General features: G+C 51.9%; 2 protein-coding genes and 2 long non-coding RNA genes across 8 annotated transcripts; 2 read left to right on the top strand and 2 right to left on the bottom strand.

The window, feature by feature from the left end:
- Nucleotides 1-14: 14 nt before the first annotated feature.
- Nucleotides 15-22371, bottom strand: GMIP (GEM interacting protein). Of its 3 annotated transcripts, none has more exons than XM_075738102.1 (22): nucleotides 22131-22371; nucleotides 20594-20731; nucleotides 11642-11735; nucleotides 11483-11558; nucleotides 10684-10747; nucleotides 9972-10097; nucleotides 9629-9693; nucleotides 9150-9260; nucleotides 8822-8902; nucleotides 8067-8255; nucleotides 7810-7947; nucleotides 7169-7359; nucleotides 6491-6612; nucleotides 6165-6251; nucleotides 5950-6048; nucleotides 5725-5864; nucleotides 5340-5528; nucleotides 5118-5255; nucleotides 4812-5008; nucleotides 3948-4242; nucleotides 2312-2432; nucleotides 15-1820 (listed from the first exon to the last, which is right to left on the bottom strand). In XM_075738102.1, exons 1-22 carry the CDS (start codon nucleotides 22369-22371, stop codon nucleotides 1324-1326), a joined length of 3399 nt encoding a protein of 1132 aa, XP_075594217.1. In that variant the 3' UTR covers nucleotides 15-1323. The 3 variants fall into 3 exon arrangements, with proteins under 3 accessions (XP_075594217.1, XP_075594218.1, XP_010303533.2); XM_075738103.1 differs by having other exon boundaries at nucleotides 5340-5423; XM_010305231.2 differs by lacking the exons at nucleotides 20594-20731; nucleotides 22131-22371 and adding an exon at nucleotides 17463-17697.
- Nucleotides 17560-21300, top strand: LOC142598744 (uncharacterized). The gene is made up of 4 exons (XR_012832724.1): nucleotides 17560-17669; nucleotides 18618-18797; nucleotides 19312-19419; nucleotides 20810-21300. It is a non-coding gene; the product is annotated as an uncharacterized LOC142598744 (long non-coding RNA).
- LOC142598743 (uncharacterized) lies at nucleotides 21393-25735 on the top strand. 2 transcript variants are annotated; one of them, XR_012832722.1, is made up of 7 exons: nucleotides 21393-21836; nucleotides 21954-22081; nucleotides 22183-22574; nucleotides 23328-23402; nucleotides 23513-23697; nucleotides 24636-24805; nucleotides 25606-25735. It is a non-coding gene; the product is annotated as an uncharacterized LOC142598743 (long non-coding RNA). The 2 variants fall into 2 exon arrangements; XR_012832723.1 differs by lacking the exon at nucleotides 23513-23697.
- NXNL1 (nucleoredoxin like 1) lies at nucleotides 24790-27051 on the bottom strand. Of its 2 annotated transcripts, none has more exons than XM_075738105.1 (3): nucleotides 27019-27051; nucleotides 26509-26876; nucleotides 24790-25840 (listed from the first exon to the last, which is right to left on the bottom strand). In XM_075738105.1, the coding sequence occupies exons 2-3, from the start codon at nucleotides 26829-26831 to the stop codon at nucleotides 25543-25545; spliced, it is 621 nt and encodes a 206-aa protein (XP_075594220.1). In that variant the 5' UTR covers nucleotides 26832-26876; nucleotides 27019-27051; the 3' UTR covers nucleotides 24790-25542. The 2 variants fall into 2 exon arrangements, with proteins under 2 accessions (XP_075594220.1, XP_075594219.1); XM_075738104.1 differs by lacking the exon at nucleotides 27019-27051 and adding an exon at nucleotides 27005-27016 and having other exon boundaries at nucleotides 26509-26883.
- Nucleotides 27052-27969: the final 918 nt, after the last annotated feature.

The following is a 27969-nucleotide window of genomic DNA, read 5'->3' as shown; positions in this document are numbered from 1 at the left end:
CACCCAGTAATTTATTACAGAGGTTCTACAGTAAGAGATAACTTACTATTCAAGAATTCAAAGCACTATATTAACAAATATACATTGCTCCAGAGATGCCAACTCTCTTTAGCCTGAACTGTACAAATTCTAAGAACAGATCCTCAGTATTTCTGTTGCAACTTTATGTTTTGGTCCTGTTTCTTAACAGTCTTTTGGTGAGACAAAAGAAATTTGTGAAGCTGATCGTTTAACCTCTTGAGCTGTTTTGGGGGGAAAGCGTCATGTTTTCTTTTAGCGTTTAGCTCTGGCGTCTTCATACATCTCCGAGTGTCTCTGTCGTCACTGAACTCTGCCCCAGCGCAGAAGTTTTTACGTCATCGCCTGAATTTCACGCTGTATCCACAACCGGACACCGAGGAAATCTATAATTAGAGCCCATCCTCTAATGCAAAGCTATCCCCAGGAGCGAGTGGTATAGGAAGCCTGCGTCACGAGATGGCACTACAGGACAGAGTCCTCCCTGTCCTTATGTTTAGATTTGGGGGACGGAAAATCCGCTGCAGGGAGGCAGAGAGGAGCCCTGGGGTAACCCAAACGCAGGTGAGATGGAGACCCAGCAAGTCAGAGCGACCTCATCTTAGACCCAAGAAATTTTCTTATCTTGCTGGGGGTTCTCGGGGCTTTGCCTTCTTCACGGCAGCAGCAGCTTGACGTGGAAGTACCGCAGAAACGCAACCTGCTTTGAGGGAAATAGAATTAACGGTGCGGAGAAACGGGGTTACGGCAGCGTCCCCTCCCTTTGCAGCCTGGCTTTGTGCTCACTACTGAGTTGAAGCTCCAGCAATGGAAGCAGAAGAATCCAGAGTTACGTGAGCTTTGCCCACGTACCCTGTTTTGTTACGCTAAAAAAGTGAGTTACACTCAAAAATGCTGGGAAATAAAAATTACAAAAATCGGTGCTTGTTGCAGCTGCCAGAAAACGACCCTTTAGGGATGTTTTCTGTCCCGTGTCCTACATTTCAGTTGAATCTCTCCAGCCAGGCAATCTGGGTTTCCTCTACTTCTCGCATTGTCCTTCATGCTAAGCCGGGTCTGATCCAGAGAGCGACATTGGGCTTGCTTCTTATCGCTCCTAGGGCTTTGTTAACAAATAAAAAGCGAATCCTGGGTTAGCTGAAAGCCGACCAGGTGGTGCACAGCAGATGCCTTTTCTCCAGCCTGCCTGGTAAATACAAATAGGATGTTCTTCTCACCCCATCGCTATTCCTTCGTTTGGGAGGCGTGGGATTTCAGTCCTGCCTCCTTTTCCATTGCTATTATCTGTCACCTTTGGGGATTTCTCTATAGGTATGTCCCCGGGTTGAGGTCCTCTGCTTTCTCAGTAGATCCCGCACTCTCCAGAGAAGGCTCGGGGGACACAGAAGTGTCATCGAGTTTAAACTTTGAGACAATCCTGGCGGTTTCCTGCGTGATCTCAAAATGTTTGAGCTGCTGTCTCCCTCCCGAGCGCTGCTTGAGCGTGCTTGTGTCGGTCGAGCTGTTCCTGCTCCTAGTGCTCTCCTCCAGCGCGTCCTTTGTCGTGGAGCTGCTGTCGGCAGGGTTGCCTTCCGCACCAGGCTCCGTGGCCGCGTCGTCTAACGTGGTAGTCCTCAGGGGCAAATTGGAAGACTTAGGAATGACCGGTTTCGTTTTAGCCTGTGTTCGAATATATTTTACGGGCTGTCGGCTGAAATGGCACCTGGGCTGGGTCCCTGGAACCGTGTCCGAATCACTGTCTGTCTTTTCCTGCACAGATTCCTCCGGGTCCTCCAGCTCAGAGCCAACACTTGTATTCATCTCTGAATGAAAAATTAGACAATTATCTTAGAACAGTGAGACAACGTGACTATGACAAACAATTTTGGCTGATAACTTCTTTTCCTGCTAAAAAGGATACTGAACCCCCTGCTGAAACACCTCCCTCTAACAGCCTCATTAATCAGGAGCCATCACAAGGTATGCATTTGAAAGAGGTGCAAGATATGAATTGGGCTTAATTATCAGAGCTGTCCTGGATGCGTTAAAGCCAGGAGTGCTGGCAGGTGACTGCGGGCGCAGGAAGGGAAAAGCCCTTCCCGAGAACGACAGAGAACGTGCCTGCGCCTTCCCGGGAGCTCCGCAGCAGGTTATCTGCACGAAGACGGAGCAGCGCGGTGCTGAAAAGGGCCCGGCTGTACCGAAAAGGGCCCGGCTGTGCTTTGTGTAACGTAGAGGCAGGCGGGAGGTGTGAAAACCAGCAAACGCGGTAGGAGACAACCTCTGACAGCATCGCAGCCACCGCTTTATTTACCTAGGGCGTCCGCGCTTAGTGGACTGTGGGCTCCCTCCAGAGTCAGCTCATTGATGGCTTCCCTGGAAGATGAGTTGTCAGAGACACGCTCCGCCTTTAAACCGTGCTTGGAGGAGAAATTCTGTTGGAAAAAGCCATGAGTGTTTATACAGGAGTCCCATTTGACATGAAGATACCGTCACCTCCCGCTTCACCCCAAATGCTGTTAGAGGAGGCAACGGCTTGAGCTGAAAATGCCTTGATTTCGCTTAGATTCTCTAGCACTTGGGGTAGGGAGGGAGCTTGCAGAAGGTCACGGGGCAGAGCCGTGAGAGAAAATTATGGTTCAAGACCTGCCAACTGCAGCGTCCACACCACAACTGCCTCCAAACTCGCCCCAGAAAGCAGCCGCCGCTTTGGGCAGAGCGCAGCGTGCCGAGACGGATCCCCGTGTCCCGCAGGACGCTGAATTAACCCGTTTCAGAACAAAAGGGGGAAACGTCAGAAACCCGGCCGTTAACCGGAGCACGGTAATTATCGTCGGATGCGAACGAGAGGATGAGTGAAGGACACGGGAGTTGGTACGGAACCACTGCGAGTTTGCACAAGGATCGCGTTCACCTGGGCAGGGGCTCCAGTGGTCGGTTTTATTAATGGCAAAAGGAGAGTGCCCTGAGAAGCAGCTCCCCCTTTTTAAAGGTTGGTGACATGTCTGTGGAATTCAGTCCCGCCACAGAAGCGGGGAAAAATGGCTTTGAAAATAGTCAAAGTTGCGTATATCTCAAAGTGCTTTCTCTGAAGGTTTATTAATCCTGTAGGATTTCAGCACGCAAGAAGCGAATTGTGTCTACCCTGGTGATTTTATTTCAACTGTAATCATAGTTATTCTATTTTCTGCTTCCTCAGTGAGCTGGATCTGTAGAGAAAGCAGCATTACTGCGTGTCAGACATAGATATGGTTGTGGCAGACACACTGTCTTGCACATAAGCACCCACGACTCAAAAGCAGGAGGCAGAGAATTCCCAAACCCGGATCTCGCTCCCTTTGGCTTAGCTTTAGGAAAGTAATCTCTTCTTTCTTGCTCATCAAACCAGCCGTGAAAAGGAGGGAAAACCCCCATCGTGTCCTGGCTCAGGGATGCTATGCCCAGTCTTGTTCTTAAAGTCCTGTGAAATAGGACTTTGTGAAATACTGTGAGGAAAGAGCCGCGGAGCTTGGGAAGAATGCAGAACACTCAGTAGCGGGGGGGTGGGAAAAGCAGGGTCCGTGGCCGCTGCTCAGGGACGCAGCAGAGCCCTGTAGGGCTGTACCGGGGAATCTGCTGGGCCCAAAGTGCACGTAGCTGCTTCCCAAGCTGTAGAGCTGTCTACAGAAGCAGCAGCGTCCCAAGCGATTTAGTACGGGGAACCCCACCATTTTTCAGAATGACTGGGACCTAAAGCCACCATCCAGCTTGGCCTGAGAAGCTGCTGAGTGATCTGTAGCTTAAAATTTTTTTCTGTTTCTCATACTCCACGTGCAACAGGCTCTCTTGGAACAACCCTCTGATGGCAAACGGTTTAGTTATCTGTGAAAAAAGTTCTCTTTAATCGCTCGTCCACCTTCCTGTCTCTACAGCAGGGTCAGTAAGCCCAGCTCGGTGTCTGGGAGCTCTACCTCTAGAGTTATGTTCTGGATTGTGTTTGGGCTCTGAGGTCCTTCATCCTTTTCTGTCGATGCTTCTTGCGAAGGATTTTCACATCCAAGGGATAAGGATGGAGGCAGGTCATCCATCCCAAACACCCTTTCGTAGTTCTGAATGAGAAATTCCACAATCTGGGCTTGATACCCAGAGTCAACAAGGCATGACATTGAGACATCGCTCCCTGAGCCTGGCCGGATCAGAGTTGGCCCAAATACTATGCCCAGGTTGTTTGGGGACATCTTGTTCTCTTCGTATTTCTCTGCCACCCTGGGGGAGGGAAACAGGACCGTTAGGGGCTTCCCAGCTTTCAACCCGAATGCCCTGAGTACGCAGATGGAACGCACCAAAACCCCCGTTCCCTGGTAGAGGAGAAACCCCGTCTTTTACGGGGAACGAAGCTCTGGGCTGTGCAGGGAAACTCCGGAGAGAAAAAAAGGTCTCAGAAGTTGCCTGGATCTGTCTGGATGGTGCAGCCCTAATGAGAGTGGCTGTTTCTTGTGACCTGCGTTCGGAGCTGGGTGGAAGAGGGCTTGATTCGTGTTATTCCTTGACCTCTTGCTCCGCACTTTAGGAAGCATTAACAGTGAGGACCTTCTGGTCCTTCTTGGTCATTAAGACTTTCTCCTAATTGCTGCAAGATGGTCCTTTCCATGAATTAATTTGGTTTTTACCCTCCTCAACTGCCTGCTTGGCTCTCCCAGGTGAAGGAAGCCCAGACGCTTTTCTCGTACGCGTTTGGTGCTGCGCTAGCCGCTCCTCTGGCCCCGAGGTCTCAACAGGGATCTCCTGTGGTCGGACCTGACCCTAACCAGTGTGGCAACCAGCACGTTCCTCACCTGTACAAGTGTGCAATGAGGTGCCGCAGAGTGTTGTAGTTGCTTCCAGGCAATTTACTCAGCAAGTCCTTCATGCTCTGGATGGGATCTGAAGGGAAGCCTGCGCAGTCCAACTTTTCTTCCCCGGGTTTTTGCAAATCTTTGGCAAGTGCAATGAGATCGTTATAGAGCTGGGACAGCAGCACGGGTGCCGAAAGCTGCAGTGAGAGGGGAGAAAAACAGCACGTTACTTCATCCTGCCGATGCGGCACCGAGGGACACGGTCGGCTGAGACCTGCCCTCTCCCGGCAGAGATTTGGTACCCACTTCCTTCAGGAAATGCTTCAGGACCCCAGTGATGTCGTGGGGGGAGTGCTCGGAGAGCTCAACCAGGCTCCGTCCGTTCTCGAATGCCTGGCACAGCTTTTCCACCCGGGCTTTGGATCCACTTATCCGATAGATCCCCTGCATGGTGAAGAGCAGGGAGAGAGGTCAGGAGTTTTGGATGCAGAGAAGAGAAGACCAAAACAAGAATAACTGAGCGCTCACCTGCACCCCGAGGGCACGGGCTTCGATTTCTGAGGTGCATTTCACCACTATGAAGGGAACTTCCTCTGGGAAATCTCGAGGAACCTGCATGAAGTCAATGCCAAAAAGAGGTACTCGGTTGGGCAGCTTCTTGTGGCCGCAGGTGATGAGCAGGCTCTCGAGACACTTCTTGTGGCAGGCCAGGCAGCACTGAAACAGCAGAACCGACCCGAGTTACGGTCTGGTTGTGGTCCAGCGCTGCGGCAGTGGCTGAACTTGGAGGATTTCTCCTGATTTCCCTCAACTGCCAAAGTCCCACCGACCCCAAGAGGGTTGTTTCAGGCACGTGGCAGCTGGTGACTTACTCGAGGACAGACTTATCGCGATGACATCATCTAGCCCTCACCTCCTCGCACTCGAAGCCGCTGACCATGAAGGTGTCGCACTCCCTGCACTTGGATGGTCCCCGCAGCTTCCGGAGCCGGTGGGTCTGCGACGCGCTGGAGAGGAGGATGTTCTTAAACTGCTGCTGGGACGTACCGTTTTCTGCAAAAACAGCATTAAAGTGTGAAAAGGAACTGGTACGTAAACACGGTTTCCAGCTCGTGAGTCAAATAAGCGTGTGGCTCACCGTTTTCAAAAGTTTGCAAGGAATCTCTCTCTTCAAAATCATCCGAGGAGGACACGGTGCCGGTGGATGGGGCTTTCAACAATTTCCTATCAGAGTTTCCTTGAGAAGAAAGGAAATCTAAACAGCTGTTCTGGTCCTCACGATGCACAAAGTGGGTCACTGTAGGCTTTATTCCCGTTTTTAGGCTTTTGGGCAGGAATTTCTGCAGCTCTCACCTGGGCTAGAAGTGGGAGAGTCCAGGGACCGGGACTCGCAGCTCCCACCGAGGCTTTCTGTGTCGCTGCAGAGGGATTTGTTCGCGCCTGTGGAAGGTGGATACGGTGATAGACCATCCCGAGCGCTCTTGGGATACTTCAACACGGGGTTGAAGTACCAAGAAAATCCATAAATACTTGCCAGTACCTTTCCCCCAGTCTAAGCAAAGCCTTAAGCACTGCCCTAGGAATTGGAGAACCTCTCCCACCTCTTTTGCTACTAATCTAAATTAAACTACAGTGACCGGAGAGGAAAAATTGAGTCGTCTTTATGAAATTCAACCTACTCTGTTCACCGTTTGTGGAGAACTGCTTTCTGGAGGTATCTTCCGGTGTGCTCGCGTCCTTTGCTGCAGAAGAGGGTCCGGCGTAATGCAATGCCATCTTCTTTTTCCCGCTGGGAGGGGACCTGAGAAGGGGTTGCAAACAATTCTCCAGCAGTGAAGAATAACGGACAATATTGCATCACGGAGGTGCCTTATGGGTACCTGAGACAAAGCATCTCTTTCAGGCAGCTTACAGGTGTAAGCGGAGTTTTCAAGAGCTAAAACACTCGCACAAAACTAGGAAAACAAATTTGTTGAATATAATTTCACCTTTTTTTTTAGCCACAGGAAAAATTTAGAAATCAAACAGCACCCAGGTGAGAAGAGTGATCCAAATCTTTGGCAAATGGTAGAAATAACCGAAGGGACGTGGTAGGAAACTGCTGCGCTCCCTTCGATTGGTCCGTGCTCGGGAGGAGCCGAGCACGTCTTTAGGGGTCTGTTCTTCGTTAGCGGAGCTCCGCAGAGCAAAAAGATCCTAACGGGCTGTGGGCTTTTCTGTACTTAGCAATCACAGTGCTGCAGCCTTGCTAGTGCCTTTATAAACGTGTTTCAAACTATTTTTTTTTTTTTTTTTGTTCTCTGCACTGTATATTTCTGACCTTTCAGCTAGGATGCAAGTTTTTTTTTTTTTTTTACCTCTGCCCTCCGGAAGCGTGTGGCTCGAATTCAAACACTTCCACGTGAAGGTCTTTCTTCTGCAGAGTCTGAATGAATTCCAGGTATTTCTCACCCACTTTGTATGGCTTGCAGACCTCGGACAGGTACTGATATCTCACGGGAATCTGTTCTGACTGAGTCTGCCGCTGCTTAAACATCCTTAAAGTGACCTTGCGGGGGAAGGAACAAAAAAAACCATTGCTGGCCAAAGTCCAGGTGCTTTTTCCTCCCTTGGATCTCACAGTCATTCACCAGTCTTCAGTTTTTCATTACCCAAACTCAGTTTCCTGCACTTCTGCTTATTGATAGTTCTGCTTCACAGGTCGGATAAAAATTATTTGTCACTGTTTCTTGTTCTAGAATGACTTCCCCCCCCCCCCGACTTTTTCTGTGTCGTCAAAGCAATAGCAATTGAAAATGTGATTATATATCTGGGGTTTATTTTTTTGGTAGCGGATTGGTAGCAAAGCAACGTCCAGAGCTCTCCTTTAATTTCAACTGCTCGAGAACGGTCAGTTATAGGGTTCAGCAGTGAAATGGTGAAGAGCCTGGAGGTCTTATCCCAAACAGCAGCTTCCCTGAAACGAGGATTAGAGGAGAAATTAAAAGATTTCACATACCCACGTCAGCACCTCATCCCCTTGGTAAATGAGCTTCCGGATATGGGAGACGATCCGTGCTCGTACTTTCTCCAGTTCTTGTCGCCGAAAGTTGGCATCGTTGATGCACATCTTGTACAAAGCTTCTGCTTCCTGAACCTGTGCGCGATCAGAAACAGAGCAAAGGAGGAGAAAGTCACCAGGATGGGTGGGAAGGTGCCGCAACACGATGCGTGGGCCGGCTGCGAAAAACCAGCAGCGTTTTCTGAACTTGTCACCTTGGTTTGTGCCTCCTCGCAATAACGGCGTCGCTTCTCCAGCTGCTTGTTGGCGCTGCCGGGGTTGGCGACGGCTGCGCTCTGGTATTCGTCCTCCGCCTTGGCGCTCAGGTGCTTTGCTTTCTCCAGCTCCTCGCAGCGCTGCACGTACTGCAGGCGGGACTTCCGCAGGGATGACAAGGATTCGTTCTTGGATAGGAAAAGGAACGGGGTTTAGGAAGCTCGGCGAGGAACAAGTCACAGCGCTACTCTGTAAAAAAAGTTGCCCGTCTCTCGGTTCGCGTGGATGTTATCATTCGAATAGATGTCGTTATTCTCCCTCCCTCTTCTCCCGAAGTTCAGGAGCTCCAGGGGAGCCCCTGGGTTTCTTCTGCAGCTGGGTAGGGACCCGGCCACCCTGGATCCTGCTCTGCAAGGTGCCCGGGCGGCACCTTCCCCCTCCCCGGGCGGCACCCCTGGAGCAAAGGGCTGGTGGTGAAGCACTAGCAGAGCCACGTGCGGCTGGGTTTTGGTGGGAGGTCGGCGGCGCGGAGCCTGCCTTTCGGCTGAAGGCAGCCCAGTGCCAGTGTGCGCAAACCCAAACTGCGTCCTCGCTCTGCAGTCGGCGACGGCATCGCAGGAACACTTCTGACGCTTAAAAAAAGTACTTAACGTATCACGTTTATCGAGTTACTGCTTGCTCATAAACATTGGGTTTTTTCAGTGTTTTGAGCTGTGGTCGGCATAAAGGTCAGGCCCATCTATCGGCCTCTTACCATTCTCTTTTGCTCCTTTGTCCACTGATCTTTGAATTCTTTCCTCCATTTCTCAATTTCGTTCTTCTTGGCTGACAGAGGCTGCAGAGGAAGAATAGTTAGGACAGCAACACTTCCCCACGAGGCAGGAAAAAGTATCTGCCAGCTGAGGGATGACATTAGAAAGCAAACCTTGCAAGATGCCTCTTTTCCCCTTAAACCTGGCGTGCTTTTCCTTCTCCCTTCCCCTCCGCCCCCGTGGACCAGGATAAATCCCTCCGTTAGGTCTCTGCGAAGCTCCCGGCTAATCTTTCAGCAAAGTTGCCAACCCCACGCAGAAATCAAGTACCTGGTAGAATTCCTTCTGTTGGAGCAAGCCCGCGGTCTCGCTCGCTGAATTTCCAACCTTTACGTCGTGTTCCAGGACCATCGTGTAGAGTGCCTGCAGAGGCATGGTGCTCTGCAGAAACCAAAAAAAGCGGGCGTAAAAACGATGGCTAATTGCTGCAACTTTCCTAAACGAAAGAGGTTTTGGTTGCTACGCCCGAGACGTGTTAGAGAAAGGTGAGAGCGTCTATGTCGGTTAAATGAGGGGTGGTATTCCGATCGCTCCCCGTGTTATAAGCCAATAGAAGAAGAAAGGAATTGTTCCGATACGGAGAGGTTTAGGAATGGTTTTAGAGGTATGTTTGCCGTAGGGCTTAAGCCGGACTCTGCCAGCAGTTCACGTGTGCAGACAGCATGATGGTTGCTCCGCGTAGGATTCCCGTCCTCCTGCTCCGAAGGGAACCCCGTGCAGCGAAGCCGGAACGTCGCCAGGGCCCGTACCTGCTGGATGATGGCGTTTCGTCCCGATTCTGCTATCTTCACCACCCCTTTGGCAAACTCTGTCTCTGTAAAAGGGGAGGGCGGATTAGACACCGGATTCACGGTCGCAGAGGTGAGTTTGTCAAAGCCAGAGGTTATTCCGGTCAATTAGGATCGTTCAGGGAGGAAAAAATTCTTTATCTTCAGGGGAAAAGTAACGAAAAGGCTTTGGTGTTTGGCCAATTTCTCACCAGTATATTTTTGCTTGCGACTGTGTGTTCTTGGCTACGATATTTTAAAAAAAAAAAAAAAAAAAAGCTATCAAAGTGTAGGGACTTCCAGCTGGTTCCGTGCCCGGACTCACCGTAGCTCAGACGTTTTTCGATCCAGTTGAGAAGCTCTTTGACGTATTTACACCACATTTTGGCATATTCGAGGGCTGCGTCGATGCCACCTTCGCATTTTATCAGCATCTCGTCTGCATCCTGAACTGCAACGGAATAAATCCAGGTTCAGAACGGCTCTGGTCGATGGGCAGAGGCTCCCCCAAGAGCGGCAAAATTGGAGTCTAGAGAGTCGGTGCTGCGAAATACTCGGATAACAGGCACAAAAAAAGGTCTTTTGCTGAATGATGTCATTATGATCTATGTCACGGTGTCCCATGCTGTCCCACCTGTGGAACCACACAAGTTCCAGGCAAATTATACAGGTATATTCCTTCACCCTCCACTTTTTAATTAAAAAATATTTTGATTTAACTTGTTTTGAAATTCAAAAGTGAAGGACCTGATGGGTTACCGGGGAGTTGCAGGAGGGAATTCTTGTTCCTTGGTGGAACCTAATACAGATTTCACCACACTGCGGTGAGCAAATCTGAACCCGTTTCAAGCTGAAATCTGTGAGAAAGCAGCTTAGAATCTTTATTTTTTTGCTTTATGTGACAAAAATACAATTTTATGTTGCATGTTAGGATGTCGGGGACAAGAACAGAGCTGGTGAGAACCCTCGGCATTATCATCCGTGTCGTTAGGAGGCTGCCAGGACTGTTGTATTATATTTTTAATTAGCAATGTTACCTGTTAGGTCTGCCTGCACTTGCCTCTCTGCACTGGTTTTGCTCTTGCAGAAACTTTCACTCGACTGTGGAGGGGAAAAAGAAAAAGAAAAAAAAAGGAAAATGGTGAAGGAAAACGAGCGTTCAGGAATTTGGAGGGTTTTTCAAGGCGGCCAGCGGGAGTGCGGATTTTGCTTAGCTGAGCAACCCAGTGCAGTTAAAATCGTAGCGTGAGGCTTGACGGGGGGAAGGTCGCATGGTATAAGCGTCCGCCGCGGACAGAAACACGGAGGAAACACACGATTAGGGCAGGAGATTGCAAAGCAATGATGTTGATTATCCCCAAAAGTCCCACGCTGCCCAAAGCAAGCGAAAAACATGAACTTTAACAAAAACATTAAACATATTTTAAAGGGCTTCTGTTTCTTAAGGCCAAAGTTTTAGAGATTTTTGGATGCGTGACTCTGAAACGTGTTTTGGGTTTGCTCTCTTGTCTGAGCTTTTTCTTAACGCACAGAACTTAAACCAGCAACTTCCACATCTTCTTTTTCAGAAAAATATAAATGCAAGCAGCAAATGCCTGAATGATTTCACTAAATATTATCTGCTCGATGCCACCTCCATCGCTGTTATAACCGGTGTCGTACAGTTTTTTTCTGTCCGTTCGAGTGAGAGCTGTAACTGTGGCGTGCTTTTAGGTCATTCCCCCCCCGAAAAATTTTAATAACACAGAATTTAATAACATAGAACTGTAGAATTATGCGCTTTGGCAGCGGGCATGGATAATTTCTGCAATAAAATGGATCTCGCTCTTTGCCTACCGGAACGACCTCCCTTTCTGCGGGCAGGTCTGGTTCGTCAGTGGCGTCAGCATCGCCGATGAACGTATCGACTGTCCTGTATAACGAAAAAGAACGCGATTAAATAAACGAAGGTTGCAAAGACCCAGAAAACTAGCTCTGCCCTGTTTCTCTACATACTCATTTCCAATTGAGATTTCTAAGGCATCCAGGCTCCGGAATATCTCACTGTACCGCTTCCTATTTTCAGGTGTCCTCTCTTGATTGTTGAGACCTGGAGTTGGAGAAGAAATCATTTCACTGCAGCGCCGGACCCAAAGCTGCCGGCGGTCGGCAGGACGCAGGGGAACGTGGCTGCGCCCCGCGAGGAAGAGACAGAGATCTGCGCAGACCCATGAGGAAGAGATAAAAACTGTGACAGCCTGGCAAAGCACAGCGAGGTGAGGCCGAGGGTGAGACGGGATTCAAAAGAAAACCTTGGGAACGGTAAATTCATCGAGGTTCTTTGGGCAGAACCCCCAGAAAACAAGTCTGTAGATGTCCAGGGGAGACATCCAAGCTGGTTTGTTTTTTGTTTTATTTTTTTAAGGGCTTGCAATCAGACTCAAGATCAGTTGCAAAAACCACATGGAAACCTTTATCGTAGCTGCTCTCTGAGCTGAAGTTACGGCACTGTCCTTGGTTCGGTGCTGGCGATGCGCTGATGCGGCTCACAACATGCGGCCGCACGCCCTGCACCCCGACCGAACCCACGTGCACGCCGTGCAACGCGTGCCGTGCAACGTGTGCCAGCAGGACCGCGTGCATGGGAAACAGCGGGCGTTCCTGCAGTCCGGTGGCGCGCGGGCTGGGCTGCGTTGCACAAGTTGCCCGTTCCTTGCGCATCATGCGCGTGCGTGTCGCAATATTTTACGTGCAGGAACCATTTCTCAATATTATACGTCCTTATTTACAGCGATAAACCACGTTATGAAATGCCGCGTCTCTTTCAGTCCCCTGCGGGTACAAATTATTGGGTGTGCAAAATACTAAAACGGGTTTTTTGCCGCTCGAGGGGCGACGCGCTCCTGCCACGCGCCCGTGTAAGGGCTGAGCGTGTTCCGCCCGCAGTTGTGCGTGTAGGAGGGTGGAGGCGAGCGCGTGCATTTTACGTGGGGCGATCGATGCCGTTAATCTCACTTTCCACTCTGTCGTGCGTTTGTCGCTGAGGGCTGAAACTAAAACTGACTCAGGTTGAAAGCTGCTGCTGCTGCAAAAAAGCAAAAACATTTTAAAATATGAAACTGGGGACAATTAATAAAAACAAAAGAAAGCTTCACTCTTTGTCCTTTTGACATTCCAGGAAACAGGATGTGGTTGACCTAAATCTAGAGAGTTGCCTCACTGATAGCTGAGTTTTTGACAGCGAGCAAGTACTTGTAAATGTTGCTCAAATGATGTTTGGTAGAAAAGTCAGTTTGTCTCTCACTTAGTTACGGCTGCTCCCAGGCTTTGTCTCAGCCCTGAAAAATAGAGATTTAATTTTTTTTTTTTTCAAGTCGGGTCTGAATTAGGAGCTGGCCTGTTGTTGAGCCTACAAAAGGCATCGCACCGTTGCTGACCCAGACTTGCAGAGCAACGTTCTCTCCGGGAAGGTCCCAGCACGCAGGGGAAGACCCGGCCGCCGGGCACGCGCTGGGGGAGCGGGAAGGTCCTGGTCATCTCCCAGCCAAAACGGTGCAGAAGAGCACATTTGGCTTGGCTGTACTGGTAATAAGGGACACTGTGAGCACGTGTATGTGCATATGTATTCTTTTTTCACTATAAAGACGTCAGATAATGCAAAGAAATTTAAAAAAAAAAAAAAAAAGACTGAGAAGTATTAGGGATTTTGTTCCACCCTTGTTTGGTGTCAAACGAAAGCGCTCTCTGACAACCCTATAGTTACGGTGCCCAAGCCGTGAACATCAACCGACCTCACGCTGTCATCAGCTTAAACCTCGAAATAACTGTGGGGAAGGTTGGGTGGGACCCTGACACCGTGCTGCCACTCGCCGTCAGCGCTGAGCAGCACGGGCCAGACGCTGCGCTCCCTTCTGCGTCGCGAAACGGTCAAATACCGAGGCCCTTCGCACAGACCTGAGGCACTTCGTGGGCAGTTTACCAAACGTCTACTTCTGCTTTTTCTGTAAGAGACACAAATTGTCCATAACCCAAGACGTAACAAATCCAAGGCACGCTAATTTAATTTGAATCCTAACTACTCTCGTTACTTTGAGCAGACGGACATCTTCTTAAATTAACGCTTGTTTACCACTAGCAGAGGATTGTACAACAGGAAGAAGTGACTCAACTTGAGCAGCGCTGGCGATGGGCAAAACGAAACATTCCGCTTTTGAAAGCAGCGATTGTAAGGCACCGTAAGATAAGCAAAAACCTCAGGTTCTCGCAAGTCCTTCGCTTCATCTCGCTAAGATAATATTGTATGCAAGACTATAAAAGTAGGAAGGTGGAAGAATCGGACATGAAAAGTTCTCCTAGCCTTGCTGTAGCTGATGTTATTAGCTGAGTTCTCACAAGTTTCACCACGTGCTTCCCTGTACGCAGCCCCATCGTCACTCGGGAGCAACGCCAATTGGCCGCATCCTTTTGAAATCTTTCGAGCGGCTCTTTGGCAGGTGCGGGTCTGGGCCGAACGATTCGTGTGCCATATATGTATCTCATCAAGGAAATTAATCGCCGTGAACGTGTTGCTCTTTGCTGTCACGGCCGCCATCGGTCAGCTGCCTGTCGGACGCCTTCAAGGCGTCCTTTCCTGAGGAGCCGCGCGCTCCTGATTGCCCGCTTGCTAAATACATAAACATCCATATACGTTTTCCTGTGCTGGAAGGAAAACGGAGCCCTGCGCCTCGCAGAGGCTCCCATAAATATCCATAAACTAATTCATCTTTCAAATCCCCTTTGCCTCAGCCAGGGAGGATGAGGTAGCAGAGCATCCGCTGCAGCGCTGGGATGTAGGAATAGACTCCGGCTCATCCTTCGTCCATTCGCTACGACCCCGCAGCCTTATTTACAAACAGACCCGTTAGCGTACTGACAACCCAGTGACAACTGGAAGGCTGATCTAGAAGCTAACTCTTCTGGAGATTAAAAACCATCTATGTTTCTTGAAGGACAGCGTATCCTTATTCTTCTTATCTTAGAACATTCCAGCAGAAACCTCTTCCAGCCTCGGCGCTAGATCCCAAAGGACGGCATCTCTGCACGGCCGATGCTCGCGCTGGAGCGGGCCAGCTGTCCTGCGAAGTTCTGCCCCGTCCTTGGATGGACAAGACGGTCGTCTCATCCGCATCGTCATCTGCCTTCTGCAAAGGTCTTCGCTGCCTTGTTGCCGCCGTTTTGGGGAGAACAGGCTCCCACAGTGGTGGGTGTGCAGAGCATCAGGCTATTTTTAGCAGGAGAAGCTCTCGTCTGCCGTTCAGCAGAAGCATCACTTCCCTTTCAGCTGCAGTTACCGTGAAATGAGGTAAATATCTAAAAACCCTAATTCAGTGTGGCACCGTTGCCAAACCTCGGTATCACAAGCCTGTTCCCGGTAGCCCCTTCCTCTTCTCTGCGCTCGGTCTTGCGCTTTGCAACACAACATCTGAATTTTTCCACCGGGGCAAATCTCCCGTTTCTGCATAAAAGGAGTCACGCTTCTTAGCAGCAGCTGCGTAAAATCCCCTGCTTGCTCGGCCGCGACGCGGTTCGAAGCAAATAAGTCTGAAAACTCTCAAATTGTCATCGGCCACTCCTGCGGGAAATCCTCCCCCTTTAACCAAGACATCCCTCAGTGAGACTCCGATGACGGATGGCAGCGAAGGACGCCGCTCCGCTGTCTGTCTGAGGAATAACAGTTTCGGAACAAAATAATCCAAGTTCCCTGACAACAGTTTTGCAAAACCAAGACCACTTCCCATCTCTCGCTCTGATTTCTCATCTCTTCCTACTTCAGCGGAACAAAAGCCCTGGCAGAAACTGAATTTACAAATCAGCTAATTTGTTGAGGAGGTCAGAAGTGCTACAAAACAGCGCGATCGCCCACAACCGACAGGAAATGCTAGCGAGGTCAGGCATCTTAAATAGCAGTACGTATTAACAAGAGGATTAACGAAACATGCCGGGGAGGGAAGGAGAGTTTCCACTTACACGTCAATTCATTCTAAAAAGAAGGTGCGCGCGCTGCAAATATTCCTGAGATGTCTGACAGCAGAAACCGGGCGCAGGTGCAGTAGTTTGCAAAATAAAAATGAGGTGGTTGCCAGCTTTAGAGGAAAATATTAGTAAACCAGCTGTCTCGATAGATGGCAGCCCCCTGCAGAACTTAATTACTTAATAAACCTTGCTTTTTAAGTAAGAAAAGTACAACTACGTTAAACTTCTGGCTGCTTGTTTCTTCAATATTAAGAATAAGGAAATGTAGCGATGGTGAGAAGAATTTAGACTGAGAGTGAAGCACAGCAGGTGCTTCCAGTACTGGAAAACAGTCAAAGGACCTCCCGGTTAGCAAGAGAAGGATGAATCTAGGACGCTTACTGGCTAAAAACCAGGACTGAGCAAAATAATTTATAGCAGTCATCTTGGTTTGGCAGAAGAGCTGCCAAATAAACGTCTTTAAGAGATGAGATCTTGCTGATAAAAGGCACTCTGTGGATATGGCACACCTGGATTTCTCAAGGGTGTTTGACTTTTACAGCCATGTCACGTTCTGGATGGTATTCTTGGTGGCATGTTAGAAACTTTCACCGACAAACCTAAAAATATACCTTTAATCAACGTATGGGGCTGTTTCTAGAGGGATCTCAGAACCAAATTCCTGCTTTTTTTGATGAGATTAAAGGATCAGACTTGTATCGTCGTCTCTCCTGGCAAGGCGCTTGGTGAGACCAAGATCGTAGGCCAACAATTAAGGCAGACGATTATTTATCAGTGGCCTCAGAAACGGTTACGCTTCCACTGCGGCACGGAGCTGAACACCCGCGGGTTGGGGGCAGATGTCGTCTCGCCAGGCTGGAAGCCTCTGCCCTGAAAAGCAGAGACGGACGCAACGGGCAGTTGCCTAACGCGAGCTTGACGCGCAACGCTGCGGAAAGAGGATTCCGCAAGCTCGGGGTAGGTACAAAAGGGGAACGCGGAGCGGGAACGGGCTCTGCTTGTGTCTCCGCGCGCAACGCCGGGTGGTGGGCGTTCGATGTTGGTGGCAGCTGTGACGAGGGGTTGTGCAGGCGTCGCTGAAGACACAAAAGCGCTCCGTAGGGCAAGAGGGGGCAGAAAACTAGTCTCATGGTTTCCAAACAAGCTCAGCTTATTCGGTTTGTCAAAGACCCCGAGACATCCTTTAACTCTCCCTGTGTACGAGCAGGAGCTATAGAAATTCTGCTGGTGGCTTTTCGATGTTCACGACAAGATCCAGCCGCTGAAAGGCGAGCTGAAATAAAGAGTTTTCTAGCGACACGAATAACGAGGTGACAGCAGGGAAAGGACTAACGATGCTTGCCGTGTCTCCTTGATTACAGAGCCAGTGTGATACGTTTATTTTTATTTTTTTTTTCCCCACCTCACTCCAAAGCACCGGGCACTGACCCCTGTTACCGATGGGGCTCTGGCAGGAGGGATTTGTGCTCTCAGGTGGTACAGAGACCTCCTAGATGCTCCATCGGTAAGTGGTACTTGATAATCAAACTGATTATGCTCATAATTAAGGTTGTCACCTTTGAGAACGAGGACTTACGGCAAATTTTTTTTGTCAGAGGGGCTCGAGCCCATTCCCCCTACATCAGTCAAATGCATCAGACAAAGACTTAGAGAACTGAACGGTGGGGATCTTCATGGAAACCCCAGTTAGAGGAACTTACAGCCGTTTTCTAGCCCCTGTATTTCCTCGGTGGCTCACAGGCTGATGTGCATCATATGCCGTATCGTGCCCCTAAAGCTTACGTTACAAACAGTATAAAAGGTTGTTTCAAATGCCATCACATACCGCTTGGTTCCGGGTCTCCCATGGCCGAATCTTCAGTGTTTTGGTCTGAAAGCAGCAGAATCCCAAATTACCCAGCTTTGAACCGCAGCCGAATTCAAGTAAAACACAAATTCTTGCTCAGATCAGATGCGAAGAAATTATCCAGAGGCCCATGGTGGTTGCGTGTGAAGAAAACCTGCCCGAAAGAGCTGGCAGAAGTGCCCGTCGGTGAGTGCGGCTGCTGTAGCCAAATCTGCTTCCTGCAGACACGCTTCCGCGTAAGGAAACAGCGCGGCGTACGTTTGTTTGGTCGTGCCATTTGCATAACTCAGATGTGTCTCGGTAAATAGCAAAGGACCGTTTTTGAGTCCTCCTGGCTTCAGCGCCTGCAGCGATCGCCGCAGCCCCGGTTTTTCTACCCGGGGCTTCCGAATACGCTGAATAAACCGCCGAGAAGCTGGAAAGGGCCGTTAGGGTAAAAGGGGGGAGGGGGGACAGAAGGAGGGAAAGGACGAGCGTCTCGGGCAGGGACGGGCCAGCGGTGGTCCTTGGCCGAGCCACCGTCCCTCTGCTCTCTTGGTGTAACGGAGCTTTTCGGAGCTCGCAGCCCTGCTGGGCTTCTGCTCAGCAAAACCGAAATCGGAACTTTTAAGGGCTTGTTTCTTAACTTAAAACAAGCTCTGATTTTGGAGGCTTTTTATGAGCTAGGGAAAAAGCTATCGCTTGCATCAAGATGGTTTTTTTCAGCCTGGGAGCGTTTTCCAGACAGGGATGTAAGACTTTAAATCCAACTACCCCTCGCGCTGAACGGGGTGCTCCAGCTCCTGAGCCATTGATTTACTGGCCACAAGCACTCAGCTGGCGTTGCCGTCCTTAAAATCGGTGCGTTTTGCCTTCGGTTTAGGAATACTGGTGGTGATTTAATGATGAAACTGTGCTATGGGAAATAGAAAACCTTAAAGATGCCACTAAATTTCTTCTGCAAAATTTCTCCCAGACTTCACAGCAGGCAAAACTACAGGCTCTTCTGTGCCACTAGCTACAGCCCGACGCAAGTCAGAGCTAAGATCCAGCTGACCTTTCTATCATTAACACTTCTTTAATATGAAAAAAAATCATTAAAAAAAAAAAAATCTTAGAATTTCCGAGTTACTGCTTCAGTGCTGAATGTTTCAGGCTCCAGCGAATGTGTCGTGCGTGACGGTTTCTGTTCAGACGGGAGGTAACGGTTGGCTTTTGGAAGAGAGCAGGAGAATTGGGATGCGTAACTGCGGCAGAGTGCCGCCAGGATCACCGTGATGAGCTTCTGCTATCAAATCTGCCCCAGTTTTGTACGTTCGGTCGGTATAATTACAGGTATGTTTAGCTCAATTATCATAACCAGTTTGCAAAGCGCTTTATTTACAGATGCGTGCTATAAAAAGCAGTTATCTACTGCAAAGGTGTTTATAGCCAAAGGGATTGCAACACAGCGCAGCACCACCCCTCCAACTAATGACATAAGAAAAGCTAACGCAACGCCAGGGGTACGGCTCCTTATTTACCAGAAATGTAACTCGGGATCCCAGTTCCCGGCCTCATCAGGCTTTCCTAGACATTCTTCCCAAAAGGCAAGTACGAGAATTCTTGAGAAATGGCCCATCGTCCGCTTCCAAGTAACGCAGAGCTGTGCACGGCGTAATAACGAGGTGCTCTAACGAGAGGAGCCGTAGCAGCAGTCTCTCCGCTTGCTGGTGCGGTCGGGTCGGCACCGATCGTGGAGCAGAAAGCTGCTTCGGCTCTTCTCCTAACACTGAGCTCCTCCAGCGCAGCCTGCTAGAACTCCTCCTGCACCTCTAAGAGGCGAATTATTTTTTAATTACTATTTTAGACCAAGCACAATGGCAAGTTACCGCAGAGCCCTGCGACAACGCACAGCGGCAGCCCCCTATGAGGTCTCATTAAACTTCCCTTTATGTCACCGCCGTCCTTTTATAAGGTAAGTATACTTGCACATCGGCAAGCCTTACGAAGGCAGGGGAGGAAAGGAGCCGGGAGGGAAAGCGGCGGCGTGGTTAGTGCACTTTCCTTCCTTCTCCCTTCCTTCTCCCTTCCTTCTCCCTTCCTTCTCCCTTCCTTCTCCCTTCCTTCTCCCTTCCTTCTCCCTTCCTTCTCCCTTCCTTCTCCCTTCCTTCTCCCTTCCTTCTCCCTTCCTTCTCCCTTCCTTCTCCCTTCCTTCTCCCTTCCTTCTCCCTTCCTTCTCCCTTCCTTCTCCCTTCCTTCTCCCTTCCTTCTCCCTTCCTTCTCCCTTCCTTCTCCCTTCCTTCTCCCTTCCTTCTCCCTTCCTTCTCCCTTCCTTCTCCCTTCCTTCTCCCTTCCTTCTCCCTTCCTTCTCCCCGCCGAGAGCCTCGGGCCAGTCCTGGCTCTGCTCCGGGGACCGTACACGGAATATTGGGACGGGACACTCAGTGTTTCCTCCTGAAGCTCACCTGACCCAAACCAAAGGCCAGGTGAGGACTTTTCCAGTAGATTTTTACATATACCGGAGCTCCCGAGAGAGCAACGTGCAAAACGGGTAGAAGGAGCGTTAAAGATTCACCTTCAAACCATCCCACCGAGGTCAGCGTGGCGTAGGACGCTACCGCGGGCGGTGTAAACCAGCTATCGCAACCACTCTGAGGGTCAATCTTATCCTCCCCCCGCCACGCACTGACGAGGAAGCACATGAAAACGTTTTGCAGAGGGTTATACAGGAGCTCAGCACCGAGAGACGTCCTGACACGCGCCTGCTCGCTCCGACAGACGGAACCGCGCCCGGAACGGCTCCCCGGAGCCTCGCGTTTCCGTTCTTTGGTCTCACCATCCCAACGCCAACGTGTCTTTATTAGTGGAAAACAGACAGACGGGCGCGCTTTGCCAGCACGATCGCCAGCCTAAAGAGAAAGGCTCTCGCATCTTAAGCCTTTATCTTGTTTTCATGCATTTTAAAAGCATCGTCTTCCCTAAAGGTGGGATCTGGATACGAATAAGCCTCGATGATCACTGACTTTTGCTCAGCTTTGGTACTGACGCGCTTTCTGCGCGCGTGTGTCTGTGCTGAGCCTGGCTGAAAGCTTTCCATCACCAGGGAGCAGAGGGCAGTAACTACAGCGCTCGTTAGGTTAGGGATTTACCATTGACATTGGCGATAAGGGTTGCTACGGCAGGCTGGATGGCATCCCCAGTCAAAGCAGGAGACGTGCTCAGGAAGGAGGAGATGGCTTGCAGTAAGTCTGCCAGTTTGGCTTCAACAGAAGCTGAAATGACTTCTCCTAAAATTAAGAAGGGGGGAAAAAAAAAAAATTACAATTTTTTTACGTGCATTAAACTGTCATCCTTGCCTCTCCCAGGGTAAGCACGACGGTAGAGGTACCCGGCTGCTCCTCAATACTCCAGTTCTGAGCAAAGCCAGCAAATAACAAACGCTAAAGACCCAAGCAAGCAAAAAACCCCACGTGCAGCCACGGGACGGATGTGGAAATTGCCGAGTCCTGGGTCACCAGGGCCCTCGATGAGGCTCCAGGCTGCCTTTTCCTGTCTGGGTTCTACTCCATGAGCCCAAGCGATGGACGTCCCCGCTTCCTGCTGCAGGAGCGCTGCGTATCTTCGCGCCTTCACACCCAAAGGCCGACCTCCGAGAGAAGGACGCGGTCCCAAGCTGGGCACTGGGAAAGACGCTCCGCGAAGGAGAAGGAGCCGTCCCAGGCAGGTCTGATTTCCACGTGCAGCCGGCAGCGTTTGGGGGCTATTAAAAGCAAAGATCTTGCGAAGCCAAGAGCGTCGCCGCAGTTAGGAGTTCGCTCGAGAAGCGTGGCCAACCCAACTCGTTGGGCACGCCCGGGGTAAGGCTGTCACCGTGACCTAGAGCTACAGCTTGCGGCCGTGGGTGGGGAGAGCCGGATCCCAGGGAATTCCGGGTGCCTCGGTGGCGAGGGTGGCACTCCTCCAGGAGGTTTCTTGTTCCAGCAAGCAGTTTTGTTGGGGGGGAAAAAAAAACCTTTCCAGCAAGGGGTTTTGTTAATGCTGCCGTGCTGCGCGTGGCTTCTAGAGCAGCACTGAGCCTGGGAAAACCGTTTTTTAATTCTCAGTTTAGGTCTATTTACTTGGGCTCCAGCCTGGAGAGTGTCCCGCAAGTACAGCGGTTATCCCGGGAAAAAGGAGAGGGAGGGAGAGTGCCAGCGTGCCAGGCGGGAAGGCACGGCGCTTCCGCTGGAGCACGTTTCCGGGCTGCGACACACGCTCGGGGTCCCACCACCCCCCCAGAGCACCGGCTTCTCCGACTCGTGGCGGTTGGGCTCCTCCTTCCTGGGGATGAATCCCGGTTTTCTCCAAGGGGCCATCGCAGGCACGCTTTCTTCCAGCCAGTTTAACTCACTTGTGAGTAATTGCAGTTGAATGGCACTTGAAGTGTTTTTGCATCGCATTTGGAAGAAACCCGTGCGCTTAGATGGTTAAGTGCTCTGAAATTTTATCAATTGGTGCAATTCATCATAGGAAAAGGCGTTTGCATAATTAAATATCTGTGCTGAGAGAAGCCACCCTGAACGGTCTGAAAGCCATCTAAATTCATTGTTTAAAATAAATAATGCAGCAAGAATGACACGGGATCGCTTCTGCCAAAGGTAATCTGCTTGTTTTGTAAGCAAATAAGCGGACTGAAAAAAGATTTACCTTTTTGGAAGAGCTGGCGGAAGTTCTGAAATTTCCTGTCGATGTTCCGCAGGTGTTTGGTGACGCGGAGGACCTCGTCGGCCGTGAGGTCCACGCTGCCGGCGTGACGGCCAGGGGCAGGGCTCTGCGTCGCAGCCCAGGCAGCGGCCAGGCGTCCGGCATCGGGCGGAAGGCGTCTGCCTGGCGATCCGCGAGCGGTCCGAGCACGACCGGCGCTGTCCTGGGCTCCCGGCCCGTTCATGGCGAGGTGCAGCGCCCGCTGCGGTGTTTTCCCGAGCGCGGTGGGGTGAGCCTTTTTTTTTTTTTTTCTCAGGCTATGTTTTCGGGCGAGCACCTCCGAAGTCCCGCGGGCCGTGAGCACGGCTCCCCCTCATTGAGAGGAGAAGCCGCATTCTGCGAAAGCAACTGGAGACGCGAGACAAAACACTCGGAAAAACCCAGAAGGTATGAGCCGAATTCTCACGCTCTCAGCATTTATTCATTTTCTAATTCAGCAGAGTTGCAATCAGTGTTTTCTGAGCAATGACTGAAGCAAGTTTTAATTATGAAGTTTCTTCACACCCCTTCCAGCAAACGAAATCCCAAGTTTAGGAAACTTTTTCTTAGCAAGGCTTGGATATCAAAAACAAGCCCCGAATATCCATATGCCGTAGCGCCGCATTTCCGTATCGGTCTCTCTTATTTACCATGACTTTATCTGCAAGTAAAAGTGTTGGTTTAGGTGAGCTGTAGAGAACGTCTTCCGTCTCTTTCATTGTCCTTCCTCGGCTAAAACACAGACGAGGAAAAAGCCATCACCTCTCGTGAGAAATCTCCCAGTTCTTCCGAAGTACCGCGGCATCTCGGTATTTGCTGGTGAAACCAGAAAATCGAGCAGTTGCCGCCGTCCCGGTGCAGTCGGGCTCCCGAATCTCCGCCGGGTTGCCCCGTGCCTCCGCCGCGGGAAGCGACGCGACGTGCAGTCTGCGTGGGATGAGGCTGGAGCCTCAGACAGGTGTCAGGCCGTGCGGATTTTCCACATTCCTCTTGGGAGTTGTGAAACTACTCACTTCCCAGGCTATCTTGGGGATCAGACCCAGCCTCCTCCCCAGCTTTCGTTAACTCTGTGCTGCCCGAAACTCCTGAAGCAGCTTTGTGATTCCATGTGCATCGGTGTGTATATATATAATTTTTTTTATTTATTTTTTTTTTTTACAGAACAGTGAGGCCCTTTGTAGGAAAATTGGCTGACAGAGAAAAGGCAAAGCAAGAATTACGCAGACCAACCCTAAGGTAGCATGTTTGATAAAGTCAATATATCAGGAATTGATTATTTGCACTCAGAGCTGCTTAGATACTGCCCCGAGCATTCAGCTGCCCTTCGTTCTCTGTCCCGTAAACAGAAAAAATAAGCCCCACGCGCGACAGCAGAGCAAAACGTCTTAACGGCGCCGTGCAACGCGTCCGTCGGGAGGATTTTCATCCCTGATGGAACCTGAGATGGAGAAATACTGTTTGTGGCTGGCTTGGAGGGGTTTTTCTCCTCCTCCCAGGCAGCACGAAGCGCAGCGCTGCGTTCGCTCGCTAGGTAGAGCATCGGCCGGCGCTGCCTCCTCTTGTCCTGCCTACAACACGGTTCTCGATTTTGCTTTCTTGGCTTCCCACGTATTGCCGAGCTTTATTAATTGTAGGAAAAAAGCGACTCCGTCTCATGCTTTTGTCTCGAGCACGCTCATAAGGGTTACGGCTTCTTTTACTGAACTAATCCAGAAAATCGTAACGCGCTTGTTTCTCTGTACGGTGGTGATGATGTTCCGCAGAACCGCCAAGAAAAGGGCAACTTTTGGGTTTGAACAGAGGAAAATATGGTGGTTAAAACCCAATAAATGGCTAGGGCTGGTAAAAGTCCACATTTACTGTTATTGAATGTTCATAAATGTGGGTGGGGAGCATCCTTTCATTGACATCAAAGTTCGGTGGGGATGAGAAGCAGCACCAGGCTGCCAGTTAATAAGAGGTTCCTAATTTGTGATTTATAACTTTTTTTGAAATGCTAACTGCCGGACATTGCCCGAGGCAAACGGGATATTGTTTCCTTGGTGCCCATCAGCCAGCACAGCTTCGCTCCTCCAGCCGCTGCGTCACCTTGAAAGCACTTTTGGGTTTTATTTGTGCCTTTTCACGCGGTGCCCGTGCACCCGAGAGCATCCTGAAGGAAGCGCCCTTGTTCTGCCTAAAGCAGAGTCCCGACCATTCCTTGAAGACGACTTCTCCTCCTTCCCTGTCTGCCTGTCCAACCTGCTGGGCGAAGAGAGGGAGGATTAAGTGAGAAAACGAGTTGAACGAGCCGGCCTCGCGCGGCCGCTCTGTCTGTCTGTCTTCGCGTCCGCTTTCCTTCCCGGATCCTTTCCCACAAAGCTTTTTAAATCCTCTGCTCGCCTCCCCGGTGATACAGCGGAGAATGGGGGGGACCAGAAATGAGCAAGTTAAAAGGGTCCTTTTCCCCCCTCTTCTCCTGCTTTTCAGACCCCTCGATTACGGAAATCGGGCGATGCGCTGCAGAGATTTTTGGCCGCGGAGCGTGCTCCCTCTCAGCCCTTCAGAGAGTCGGCTTCCTCCAAATCCGCTGAGTTTGAAAGGACGAAGCAGAGCGACGTTTACCGAGGACGGGCGCTGCCATCCGCCGCTCTCCCGTGGTAGGTTAAGGACAGGCGGATCTTCCACCCGGGATGGGGCTCGGCTTCCCGGCAGATGGCCGCCGCGATTAGCAGGATAAAACCAGGCGGCTCGCGAAGCTCGGAGAAGCCGCCGCGCGTTGTAATTCCAGTCATGGAGCAACCTGCTCCTCGGCAGGATTCGTCCGAAATGTGAATTTTCAGCAGCGTAACGTGAGCAGCGACACGAGAGATTTCTCGGGACGTGCTCAGCGCGTGGCTGTCTTGTCTCTAAATCCCTGTATCGGCTTATCGCAGGGATTCTGTTCCTGTCGTCGTTTGCCACGGCTGCTCCGTACCTCCGTAGCAGCGCTCGGGCATGCTGTGGGGTGGGGTTTTTTTTTTTAGCGTAATTCCTATTTTTTAAAACCGTTTAGCGAGTCATTCACTGAATGCCGGTCTCTAGCAGTTAATTTTCTTCTACCTTTTTTTGGTAAATAAACGACAAAGACGTGACTGTGAGATTTTTACTACGCTAGGTCCTGGGGTGATAGAAAGGAAAAGTAATTCAGTCGGGGGCGGAGGAGCCTTATCACTGATTTTCCAGCGCTGAACAGCGCAGGAGTAGAGCCCGTTTGCCTTAAAACAATTCATTTTTTTGGAAAACGGACGTGATTTTAGCTGAATTCTAGAACAGGGACAGATGTTGCTACTCTGGAGATGTTGGCAACCAGGCCGGGACAGCGACGCGAGGGACGTCCCCGGACTTCTCGGAGCCCCTAAGCAGACTCTTCGCCTTCCTCTTTCCTTTCCTCGTTCTTCGCCTCCGTCTTCTTGTCCAGCTTGTACTTGAGGCGGCGGATGGGGTCGGTGATGCTTCTCCTGCTCCAGTCCTCAAAATCCTCTGCCAAGAGAAAATTCCGATCTACCAGCTCGGCAGCCTCCTGCCAATTTCGGAAGCAAGCGGGGCCCGCGCGCCGGATCTCTTCCACGGCGTTTCCAACGATTACCTCCCCGTTCGGCTTCAGCACCACCACCGCCGGCACCTCGGCCACGGCAAACCGCAGCTCCAGCTCCCTGCAAGGCAAAGGGGGAAGAAAACCTCAGATCGGGAAGGGCGTCCCGCTCCTCGCCGCTCCTCATCCTCACCGTCCCGTAGGATTCCCGCGGCTGCCCTGGCGCCGAGTTACGCGGAGCCAATTTGCCGAAGGTAACCCGCTCGTTTGGCCGTCGCTGGTAATTAGAGCCTGATGCGGATCTCCGTGGGGCTGGTAAAACGCGGGGTGAGGGGGGGCGGATTTGGGCCACGGGACCCGTTTTACGCGAGCAGCGATTAAACAGCAGCTTCGTATTTTACCGTCCTCCAGAGGAGCTGGAAATAATTCTCGGTATTAATTGCAGCTCGTTCTGTCGCTAATGAGGTTACAGTAAATACGCGAGCGCTTCCAATCCGCCCGGCTGCGTCCACCTTTCACGCTACGTGTTCTGCCTGGAGGGTCGGCTGACGTGTTAGAAACAGCGCGTCGCAAAATCGGAATACGAATATATCAGCAAAAAGTGAGATGGAAGGAAGAGGAAATATTTTTGCTTTGCAAATAGACGCAGCCAAAGCTGTTTGCCGTTAACACGCCACGCCGACCGCTCCTGTGGGGACCGAACGTGAGGGGAAACACCTGAAAAAGACTCTGAACGTCGGAAAATACAGCCCGGGGCTGGTCTGCCCCGCTCCTTCACCCGAGCCGTACCTTTTGAAGGCGTCCCCGAAAGGCACGGCCAGCCAGCGTTTCGGCATGGTCCTCAGGAACGCGCTCTGCTGCTCCTCCGTCTCGTCGCGGGACACGTACACCAGGACCAGCTGCGAAGCTCGTTCCACGTAAAACTGGTCGGTCAGCCGGAGGAAAAAGTCCTTGAGGAGCGGGGAGAACCGCCGGCACCGCGGGCACTGCCCGGAGCCGAAGTAGAGCAGCAGCACCTTGTTGTCCAGCGCCCGGCCCAGCTCCCGTTCCGTCTCCACCTCGTCCTGCTCCCGGTTGGCCGTCAGCACCTTCCCGGTGAAGAGGGCGGCCATGGGCGGACGAGAGGCCGATCGATCCGGCGGGATGGAACCGGGACCCTCAGGGGTGGACCAGCCCCGGCAGGATGGAGCCGGACCCCCAGGGATGGATCAGCCCCAGCAGGATGGACCCGGGACCCCCCCGGCGGGATGGACCCAGACCCCAAGGGACGGATCAGCCCCGGCAGGATGGAACCGGGACCCCCAGGGATGGACCCGGACCCTGGCAGGATGGAACCGGGACCCCCAGGGATGGATCAGCCCCGGCAGGATGGACCCAGACCCCAAGGGACGGATCAGCCCCGGCAGGATGGAACCGGGACCCCCAGGGATGGACCCGGACCCTGGCAGGATGGAACCGGGACCCCCAGGGATGGATCAGCCCCGGCAGGATGGACCCAGACCCCAAGGGACGGATCAGCCCCGGCGGGATGGACCCGGGACCCGGACCCCCGGCAGGATGGACCCGGACCCCCAGGGACGGATCAGCCCCGGCGGGATGGACCCGGGACCCGGACCCCCGGCAGGATGGACCCGACCCCCCGAGGGCTGAACCGACCCCCGCGGCTCACGGAGAAGGGCTGTGGGACACCCGGACCCCCACCGGCTCCGCAGCGGCCGATCCCCGGCTATTAATGATCCCGGATTCGCCGGAGCATCCGGTAATCGGCTTAAACGGGGGGAGGTCAGCGCCTGGGGGTGGGGCCGGGCCCGGGGCTGCGGGTTCCGGGACGGGACGGGGGGGTTCCGTGTTCGGGGCCGTGGGACCCCGAGTGTGCGTGTCCCGGTCGGTGGGACCCCGGGCACTGCCGGTGCCGGTCCCGGTCGGTGGGACCCCGGGTGTGCGTGTCCCGGTCGGTGGGACCCCGGGCACTGCCGGTGCCGGTCCCGGGCGGTGGGACCCCGGGTGTGCGTGTCCCGGTCGGTGGGACCCCGGGCACTGCCGGTGCCGGTCCCGGGCGGTGGGACCCCGGGTGTGCGTGTCCCGGGCGGTGGGACCCCGGGCACTGCCGGTGCCGGTCCCGGGCGGTGGGAAGCCGGACGCGCGAGTCCCACGCGGTACCGGTGCGGACACGAACGACGGTTTCCCGAACTGCTCGTTAAGCCCCGGGCGGGCCGAGAACCCCCCCCACACCCCCCCCCGGTTGTATCG

The sequence above is a fragment of the Balearica regulorum genome, chromosome 30 (assembly GCF_011004875.1).
Source record: "Balearica regulorum gibbericeps isolate bBalReg1 chromosome 30, bBalReg1.pri, whole genome shotgun sequence".
In the NCBI taxonomy this organism is placed as follows: Eukaryota; Metazoa; Chordata; class Aves; order Gruiformes; family Gruidae; genus Balearica; species Balearica regulorum.
The sequence above is the reverse complement of the archived record's forward strand: the minus strand, read 5'-3'. Positions and strand labels throughout refer to the sequence as shown.

What these genes read in the sequence shown, in the direction of transcription:
- NXNL1 (XM_075738105.1), bottom strand. Translation starts at nt 26,831, where the DNA reads ATGGCCGCCCTCTTCACCGGGAAGGTGCTGACGGCCAACCGGGAGCAG. An exon ending in TTCGGGGACGCCTTCAAAAG is followed by an intron (nt 25,841 to 26,508) that starts GTACGGCTCGGG and finishes TTTGCCTTGCAG; the next exon opens with GGAGCTGGAGCTGCGGTTTG.
- GMIP (XM_075738102.1), bottom strand. Translation starts at nt 22,371, where the DNA reads ATGAACGGGCCGGGAGCCCAGGACAGCGCCGGTCGTGCTCGGACCGCT. An exon ending in AACAGAAGGAATTCTACCAG is followed by an intron (nt 8,903 to 9,149) that starts GTACTTGATTTC and finishes CTTCCTCTGCAG; the next exon opens with CCTCTGTCAGCCAAGAAGAA. An exon ending in CACGCTTCCGGAGGGCAGAG is followed by an intron (nt 6,613 to 7,168) that starts GTAAAAAAAAAA and finishes ACCCCTTCTCAG; the next exon opens with GTCCCCTCCCAGCGGGAAAA.